Source organism: Wasmannia auropunctata, unplaced genomic scaffold (assembly GCF_000956235.1).
Source record: "Wasmannia auropunctata unplaced genomic scaffold, wasmannia.A_1.0 LD334176.1, whole genome shotgun sequence".
NCBI lineage: Eukaryota > Metazoa > Arthropoda > Insecta > Hymenoptera > Formicidae > Wasmannia > Wasmannia auropunctata.
In genome coordinates this window covers 4,168-14,641 of record NW_012028714.1, presented here as the reverse complement: position 1 = coordinate 14,641, position 10,474 = coordinate 4,168, and the positions used below count along the sequence as shown (strand labels likewise).

The following is a 10,474-nucleotide window of genomic DNA, read 5'->3' as shown; positions in this document are numbered from 1 at the left end:
CCGCGAACGGTATACTTTTTCTATCCGCTTCCGACGACCCTCGATTGATCTCTTTTGTGTCGCTATACACGTATTTTTCTCACCGTCGCGCGCGCCTACCCGCGGTTAATGACTCCCGGGCGATCTTCCACGGCGATCATACTGAATTTCCGCCTACGTGTTTGCTTCCCGTGTTTGCCCCGCAGGTGAAGGTAAAAGGGACGATGTTGTCGTACATGCTACCGACGGAGGACAAGCCACCGCCCGGCGAGCCCAGCAGCCAGCAGAACAATTATCGCGCGGCGGCGGCGGCGGCGACGGCGGCCGGCAAGCTGCAGAAGAGCACCGCCGTGGTGAGCACGTCGCCGAGGAAATGCACGGACGCGACTAGAGCGATGATCGTCTCCACCAGGATCGAGGATCCGGCCGGCGGCGTCGTCAGCGGCGGCGATCCCATCGCCCGGCGCGGCTCCCCTCGGCCGGCCGAGAGCCCGAAGCACAACGGGACGAACACCGCGAGGAAGTCGACCCTGCACAACGCCAGCAGGGTTACTAAGGACGACAGCCTCTACAGCATCGACAGCGTCGCCAGTACCGCCGGCAGCGAGCGCAAGAACAAGATTCTCAACGGCGCGAAGCATGCCAGCCTGAAGAGGTAGGTGGAGAACACATTCCCTTATCAAGAAAGCAATTTATTTCAAATTTTAAAGACACCGTAAAGAGAGAAGGCCTAGTCTCGCACGTTCTACAAAATAACTTTGAATTGCACGGAAAGAATAATTTTTCTGAATCCAGATCGGAAAATAATTTTTGTTCAATAATCAAAATAATTTTTTGCGAAAGTCAAAATGTCAGAATATCAAAACGTTTTATAACATTCCAACAAATTATTTTGATGATTCAACAAACAATTATTTTCAGATTTGTATTTAGCAGAATTTTTAGATCTTTCAACAAAATTGTTCTTTCCGTATACTTTTTAAAATAATCTCAATCTCTGGATCTTGGTATGGCGACATTCGCATCTGTTATATCCAAGATCCTACATGGAAAGAATAATTTTGCTGGCAGGTTTAAAAATTTTACTGGATACAGATCTGAAAATAATTATGTTGGACAATCAAAATAATTTTGTTGGAAATTCAAATTAGTTGTTAGAATATCAAAATTTTACAGCAATGCTCAATCATTTTTGAGTATTCAACAAAATTATTTTTTTTATTTTGCCAAATTATTTTTATCCATAAAAATTTTTAGACCTAGCAAAATCGTTTTTTTTTGTATACGATTTTAGAATGTTGTCGAAAAATAATGTCATTCAACTCTCCAATCGCGAGATAAAATCATGAGTCTTTGAAATCGAAACATTGTTATTGTTTTCCGCGGAGGAAATATTGAAATTAAACATATGCGTTTTCTCTCTCTCTCTCTCTCTCTCACACACACACACACAGCAAATTCTCGATGAACGCAACTCGTCCGCGCTATCGAAAACCCGCAATTACCCGCCCTGCGAGCGCACACGAGTTATCGGTTTAACATGGCAAAATGCCTCTCTTTCGCGAAAGGAAGGAGAAGAGAGACCGTCACTACGTATCGAGTCTATAGACTGACTTTCGCAGCCCGTACGAGACTTTTACGGCACTTGCACGTGGGATAGGTCAGGGTCAAGCCTCGCCGTGGCTTCGACGGGGCGTCGTAATGCATCGAGCGGAGCCTTGCACGGACAAGACGTACCGGGACCGTCTTCTGAGTGCACTTAATAATCCTGACAAGAGACACACGAGATGGCGAGAGAGATGGAAACCGGCGCGGCGCGGCGTGAAGTAACGCGAAGTAGGAAGTGACTCGATCTCGTCGAGCGTGCATGCATTACCTTTTCATGAACATTACACGTCATATTATGTATATGACTGAAATAATATTCGGAACTGATTTAGAGAAGCTAAACGGATTCCAACATATAATAGCAGTAGCCTTGCCAAAAGATATATGCAAAATAGAGATGCGTGAACCATTCGAATGTGAATCGAATCGAATCGATTCAGATAAGATTCGATTTTAATCAGATTCGAATCCGAGCTATTCAAAAATTTCAAATCTTTCTAATTGTAAGAAGTTTAAATATAATACATATATGGACAATCTCATAAAATAATAGTTCCCGCTAATATAAGTAAAACAGTATATCATATAACATTATTTCTTCTTATATATAGAATTATATAGAAATTTTTTTTATTATCTGTATATTAAAATTTAACCTAACAATAATTATTATGTTGTTAATTAAAAGTTATGTTTCAACATTGATTCGATTTGATTTGGATTCGAACAAAGAATTGAAATTCAATTCGATTCGATTTGGCATAAAAAAAACCTTGATTACATTTTTAACGCAAAAGCGCAGTTCTTGTTATTTCTCATTACACCGATAAGAGAGAGAATTTCAAGACACCTTATCGCAACAACGCTAATTACTTTGCCGCGCGAGTTCACTTAACGCATCTAAAAATATCGCGAATTCGATAATTTCATGTCACAGTTATGATTACTGTATCTCTGATGATTTCTCCGTTTTAAGTATTCATTAAGTATACTTTACTTACTAAGTAATAACGAGATCAGTTCGGCTCAATGGGTCTCAAACATTGCTTGATGATAAATAAATTCCGCGATAAGGGATACGCTAACATGCAGATTATAACACCAACGTCGGTTAATGCGTTTTCGAGGAAGAGCGTTTATTTAGGTTGACTTCGTAATAATGCTGGCAGCGCGTGGCTTGAATCACTCTAGAAAGGCACTGTATGACCTGATCCGTTGCCAAAACGCTGCACTGTTGCGTACTTAGGAAATACTGTTGCGTATTTAGCGTCTATTTTTGCAAATGTATATCAGCAGATAAATCCGTTTGCACATGTGCGTCTAGATTTTTTGGCTCAACTCTTTGAAAAATCGCATTTTTTATTAGCACCGAGTGAAAAATATAGTTGGAATAACCATAATTTAACTATAATTTATAGTGATTTTTTGTGGACAACTATAAAATTATAATAATTTAACCATGCAAATTATAACTGCTTTAACAATGCATTATGGTTATACATTATGATTGATATTATTTTTTCGTTTACTTATTTTTTAGTTATTATTACAATATAAATAGTAATAAAATGTTAAGAAAATAGTTATACCTACTATAATTGCAGTTGCATTTACTACATAAAAATATTTATTTATAGTAAATTTTTTTTATATTTGGTAGAACTATACATATAAGGGTATTATTATTAACATTGTAATAATAATAACTATAAAAATAGTGTTCTTCACCATAATTTTTTTACCATGCAGTTATAATCACAAATACAAAATATTTTTCTCTCAGTGGAGGAGACATTTATAATAGTTATTTCTGATTTATTCTAATGTCTTTCTAATTTATTCATTCTTATTGATAACATTTCATTCTATTTTAATTTGAAGCTTAATTAATTGAGGTAATTAATATTAAAAAATAAAAAATCCTAAGATATAAAAATCGTTGTGTTGTTAAAAAAAGGAAATTTACTAGGAATTTAAATTTTCATATGTCAATGTGCAGCACCTACACGTCATAGAGATTTTGCTAATATTAAAATCCTTGTGCATATTTTGAATCGGCGGGAAGTTTAAATAATAAATGCACTTCTGTCAAAGCACGAGGAGATTGAAATGAAAGTGTTTTCTCTATTGCAAACAAGAAGCGTGGGATTCCATAATCGATTCCAACCGAGCCCAGACTATACCCCCTCGCTAATCGACTGCCGCCGCGGCTCGCTGCGTTCGATACTTCACGAGCCGTGAGAGTAAAATTATCACACAGCCCGATGCAGCAATTCTTCTGCGATCGAGCAAAAATAAACATTCTAAAAAAAATTTTTTTTTTCTTTTGAACGCCGGCACGTCTCTCGCGGTTATCGTTACGGCTCGCTCACGGATCGCTTGCGAAATCCTGAATTAATTACGAATCGTGCTTGAGGAAAACGCAATTGATCCGAAATTGTGCCGCTTCTCCGTGTGAAATCAAGATTTCTTATCGAGATTTAGTCCTCAATTAATTTCACATGTACGTCGCTTGAATTATTTATAGGATCTCGAATGCAACGTCCCGTATCGGGTTGGTGTTCGAGTTGGCGTTAAATTAGCGATTAGATCGCCAGACAGAAATATGTTACGGAACGTAGGCGATATATTGTCCTAGAGCAGTTAGAACAAAGGAGATATTGCCCTAGACTAGTTTAGAAATTGATCGATACGGCGCTTGAGAAAATAAAGCGGCGTAATAAGACAGAAGTTGTCTTTAACGGAGGAATGGGGGGAGGGGGCGATACTTCCGTTCTCTTACGGCCTTCATGGACCAGAGGCGAATTCGGAGGTCAAATCGGAGTTCCAGATCGATAGGAGGCTGCCAGCCGGGCGACCTCGACCCCGACCCACCTCAACCCTTCATCTAGACCAGGTGTCGTATCGGATTATCTCTTTTTCAGTGTTACAAAGATTACAATAACACACCTGAGTACTGGTACTCTCGAACGATTCTGAAATTTAGTCGCGAATGAAATTCGCGTTCAATAATTATTATCCCGTCATTATTCCTTTTTTTTCCTCGGTGAAGTAATTTAATGTTATTAAAAGGCAAGGAGAGATTACAAAATAAAATGAAGCAGACGCACGAAAAGAGAGAACGCCAGTCGTGAGAAATAACGCGCTGTTATTGTTATGCGTTAGTCTATAATGAAAACTATATTCTTACGCACGTAATAGATATTTTAGATCGAAATCTTTAAAATAATTATATGTGGATCTCATGCCGTTAATTTGATGGAATAGTTAAAAGTTAAGACAACGTAAAATTTTATCTCCTTATCTACGTCATGTGTTATCCAACCGATCTAACGTTTGTCATTTTATTGTACACTTATTTGTTGCACATATCGATTGATTCTAAGTGCAGATAAAAGCGCAGACCTACTGTAGGCTCTGTCGTCTCAACGCCCACATGACTTTGACATATTCTGGTTGGGAGATACGGCCACGCGTGGCAGCACCTTACTGCAATCCGTTTCAGCGCAGATTTGAACCAGCGCGCAGCATCTCATGTCTCAACAGCTTGTTAACAGCTCGTAAGAGATCCGTCGAGTTCTAAATCGGCTGTACTTATTGCATTATCCGCATAAAACCGTCGTATAAAACGATATCTGTACGTAATCATGGAAGAGAGAGGAAGAGAAAAAGAGAGAGAGAGAGAGAGAGAGAACGAATACAACCAAAGAAAGAGCAAAGGCTTAATGCCGTCACGATATCACGTTCGATCGGCGGGGTAAGAAAGCAATCTCGACCGGATAAATCGGTCGGCACGACTTATCGATCTCTCGCGATGTGGTGGCTTAATTGATTCCTCGACATGCGCGGCGAGCCGCGTCGGACGATCTATCCGGCCGCGGGATTAACTGCGTCCGCAGCGATGAATAATAAGCCGCGCGCACGAGCGCGCGTTAAAAACCGGATCCGGACCGAGAGCGAGGGGCGCGAACGAACACGAACGAACGAATGTGCTTGCTTCGATGAGACGGAACGCGGGAGCACGAACACGAGTCCGAATACATATACATATACATATATCGGCGAAATCTGGTTCTTTCCGGCAAAAGAGACGAATTCGTCACGCTCGTTCATATTCGTTTTAAATGCTCGTTCGTGCGATCGTTCGTCTTTGCTAGCTCAGTCGAGATCCACCTTTATATGTGGCGACGCTGCGCGAAAACCGGTTTGCGCCGCGCCGGTGATCCGCTAATGCTGTTTTCTGTTTTATTAATGCGAATGCTCGACGCTATTCGATAACTTCCCGCGAAAATTTCGAGATCGAAATCGATTCTCATTCACTCGATTATTGGAGATGTGCGAATCAAGATTTTTTTATACCGAATCAAATCAAGCCGAATTTCATATTTTTGTTTGAATTCGAATTAAACCGAAACGACAAAATTTTTTATCCGAATCGAATTAAATCGAATTGATTCGTAACTGAAACATATTATCTTTTAATTTATAACATAATTATTGTTAGGTAATTGAATTTTATTGTACAGATAATAAAAAGAGATTTCTATGTTTTATTTCTTACAATTAGCTAAAACATGATTTTATAATATTTTGTCAATATATGTGACTCGTATTTGAACCTCTTAGATTCGAAATTTTTTAATAATTCGCATGATAGAGCTTCAAATCCGAATCAAATTTACCTGATTTGATTTAATTGATATTTGAATAATTCGTACATTTCTATCGAGTATTCCAAATGCATTCGCATTTTGCGATATCATCGATTTTTTCTGAAACATGCACCGCTTCGAAAGAGTACGGAAAGAAGTCATTTTTAACGATTTGTTTAAGGAAGTGGTGTTTGTACTAAGATTAAAGTTTTACAAGTTTACCTAGGCACTCTTGTCAAACTCTCTCTCTGGCACAAAGCGTATTTACGATTCATGAAGAAGAACGCGTTTGCTGACTGCATGCTTCTTTCGTTTCCAAAGAATAGGATATACTCCCAAAGTTTGGCGATTTATTTTAAGGCCACTTCCGTGAACAATTTATACTTTTTTGAAGTAGAAAAATTGTTGAATATCAGTACTGTTTTCATATTATTTTACATATATACAAATGGACTGAATTTAGCTATTTATTCATTTTTAAAATACATTTTTTATTATTCTGTTATTTATTTATTTATTTTTTGTTTGAAAGAATAAATTCTTTCTCTGATTTTTCATGCACAGAATTAAATGCAAATACATATATAATTTTCTTAGACATAACAAAGTAGAGCCAGCGTGAGCCGACACGGATATTGGTGTCTTTTATTGTTATACAATATCCAGCCACATACAAAATGCGCGACCTTTTGTCGGTCAGGTCGGTCTTAAAACACAGTCGTTTACATTGAAGCCGGATTCCGCTGTAATTTTACGAATTAAATTGACAAGAAATTTAATTTTTAATGCTAACAGCATCTGCGTGTAAGAATCTCTCTCCCTCTCCAAAACCTGTAAAGAATTTACTGGTCCAGACTCGAATCCTGGTTGAAGTGATATTTTTCGCAATAAATTCTTTATAGGTTTTGAGGGAAGGAAATTCTTATATAGATGTTGTTCAAAAATATATTGTTGATCAAAAATATTAAATTGACTTAGAGTGGAATCCGGCTTCATGTAAACGACTGTATTTTAAGACCGACAAAAAGTGCAGCGCGCAGTTTGTATGTGCAGGATATTGTAACAATAAAAATTACAATCATACACATCTGTGTCAGCTCGCATTGGCATTACTTTGTTATGTCTGCTTTATTCTTAAGAGCCTTAATTTCTTTAATTTAAATTTATATAATTTGTACATTATTTTCGAGAAATTTCCAACAATTTTTATAAAAACAGGTAATTTTGATTTATTGATAAAATTAATTAACTAACTTACAAAAAGTGTAAGGTTATTTAAAACTCATTCTTGTATTAATATATATGACGTGCAATCTTTGTGGATGGCTGGCGGTGATTTGTTCGGAATTTCTTTTGTTTCTTTTTTGGCGGTGCCGCTTCCGGGGCGAGTAATAAATAACTCTGTACGGCACACTTATTTGTATGCGCGCCGATCTCGATCTCGATCTCGCGCGATCGTAATCCGACGCCGTATGGCGATCGCGAGATTTTGATTTTGATATCATCTTTGCGGTCGCATCAGTTGCGGTCGCGCGATGGAAAACTGAGGTTTACAACGAGTATTTTTCATGCACTGCTAGATGTCGACCCATTTCGATCGCATGCCGAATATACAGGGTGTCCGAAATGAGTAAAGGATCATTTTATCTCCTGTCAAAATATAAAGAATATTATTCTTCTCTATTTATTCGCCTCTTTATAATACCATAATAATTAGATAAATTTATTGATAAACTTGTTTTACGCTTAGATATGTATTTGTTGCTTCATCAAGAATAATCATTTGTTTAGGGTATCTTTCGGCTCCAGCAAAGGATCGATGGTGGAAACCCTCGTTTACGAGACCCCAGTGCAAGAAGAACCTGAGATCAATCACTTTCTGGACCACAACGGCCGCCTACCTCCTTCTATGATACCTGTGCCTGATACTGAGTAAGTCGTAATCCCGTAAAAGAAGATTATTATCGAACTTCCTAAATCTCTTTCTATCCCAAATCTCTGTATTGTAACATCAAAGGTATTCTTATCTTACTCCTAAATGATACGTCGTTTGAATTACCGAATCCGGAAAATTAACAGTGAGTATTTAATTCCAAAAATTATGTAATTTAATTTGATTTTTCTTGGAAAAAAGTATTTTTAAAACTATATAAAAGACCATATTGAATTTTTTCTAAAGAAAAAAACCGTGTGTTTTTAATATAAGGAATCTATGGCACACATTTAGTGCTGCATTACGTGTGCAAGTTTAATCATACAATGAGCTTAAATTTTGGATCGTATAACAGTTTTAATTGGCGGTAAAGAAGGGAATGAAATATAAACCATGCTACACGTGGATACATACGCATTGAATATGACGCACGCATTGGCTTGTTTTTCGCGAGCGGTCGTAACTTTGGCAACAACTCGTAAATTAGCACCTCCAAATTTCGATCGCGCGAGCCGATTATCGCGGTAAATCGCATCCTCGAAAGCCGCCCACGCACGCGCGTGGGCGTGACGTCAACCGGCGCACCCGGCAAACCGAAATAACGTTCTGCGTGCGCGCATGCACCGAGGAGTAATGCCAGATCGCGCGCGGAAATTGGACGTCTGTAAATACCGAATCGGCTCCGTCACAAATCGAACAACACGCGACGCGAAATCTCGCCGGCGGCGCTGCATAAAATCCCGCCCTGGGTTACGTTTCCGCCCCCGACGGACAGATGTTCGTCGTTAAATGTAACGGGACACCGTGCCAGGGGTCTGCGACGACCGACGTGCACGATGTGCGACTCGCAGTGAATTCAGAGTAATCAAAAATTTGCGCGCGGAGGAGTCATACGGAAATAACGATTTTGTTGAAAGATCTAAAAATTTTGCTGAATACAGATCTGAAAATTAATTCTTGTTGAATTATCAAAAAATTTTGTTGGAATGTTAAAAATGATAAGCATTGCTATAAAAATCTAGCAATTATTTTGATTTTCCCACAAAATTATTTTGATTACTGAAACAAAAATTATTTTCAGATCTGGATTCAATAAAATTGTTCTTTCCGTGGTACATTTTGGTTCTTCTCGTTAATTTTTAAAACGATAAGAGGGTATAGTTTGTTAATATTTCAAAAAATGGCTTTAAATTTTTTCTATCGATTCTCTCTCTGTGTGTCATATCATCTCGTGTGAGTTTTGAAGCCTAATTTAAGAGTCTTAACTTGGCAAGTCACTAATTTTTATTATGAAACAATTACTTGAAGTGTTTTTACGTTTCAATTAAAAGTCGCTATTATTAATTAATTACAAATTGTACACGGAAAGAACGATTTCGCAGAAAGGTTAAAAAATTTGAATCTGAAAATAATTTTGTTAGACCATCAAAATAATTTTATTGGAAACTCAAAAATGATAAAGATTGCTATATAAAATTGCGTTTTGATATTAATTAGTTTTGAATTAATTATTGATAGCAATTAATTTGACTTTCTAACAAATTATTTTGATAATCCAACAAGAATTATTTTCAAATTTGTATCCAGCAAAATTTTTAGACTTTCCAGCAAAATTATTCTTTTTATGTATTATTAATTCCATGTATTATTGTTCTACAGTTTATTAGGATTTGAGATGATTATGAATTTTATTTTTTCAGATATAAAAATGGATTTTTTGCTTTACAAAATTAGTAGTGTGTAGTTTTTATATAACTACACATATTTATCCTTGCCTTATAAAACATCGCTAACTCTCCTAAAACTGCTTTTTTATATATATGTCTACATATTCTTTTTCTTTCTTTTTCTTTCTTTCTTTTTTATATATACTCCACATATTAACAATATCTAACTTATACCTACTTTATTTACCTCTTATATTAAAGAGAGAAAAAAAACAGCCTACATCACGTGCTTTTAAATTCCAGTGTCTTAAAACTCGTTACATTTAATAATGCATTTACCAATACATTTCCGATTTACATGACTTTTTTGCACTTATACAGCTTTAATCTATTTAATATTCTCCACCTACCTTTTCCGTTATTTTTCATTATTTTATATTTAAAAAGTCTTATTCTTTTCCTTCTTCCTTCTTTTCGACTTTTTTTCTCTCTCTTTCTACAATTTCTTTAAAATATTTCCTTTAACTATATTTAAATCATCATCTCATAGTCTACCATATTTTCTCTTTAACTTTCCCTAATTTCTCAAACCATCCTCTAATATTTCGACATTCCTTTGGGATTATTATACGTAT

At 36.9% G+C, this 10,474-nt stretch overlaps 1 protein-coding gene across 1 annotated transcript; it reads left to right on the top strand.

Annotated features, from left to right (window-relative positions):
* Window positions 1-203: 203 nt before the first annotated feature.
* LOC105459611 lies at window positions 204-8,171 on the top strand (the record flags this gene model as incomplete). The annotated part of the gene is made up of 2 exons (XM_011705780.1): window positions 204-634; window positions 8,031-8,171. Coding segments are annotated over exons 1-2 (572 nt in total), but the record flags the coding sequence as incomplete, so codon positions are not given.
* Window positions 8,172-10,474: the final 2,303 nt, after the last annotated feature.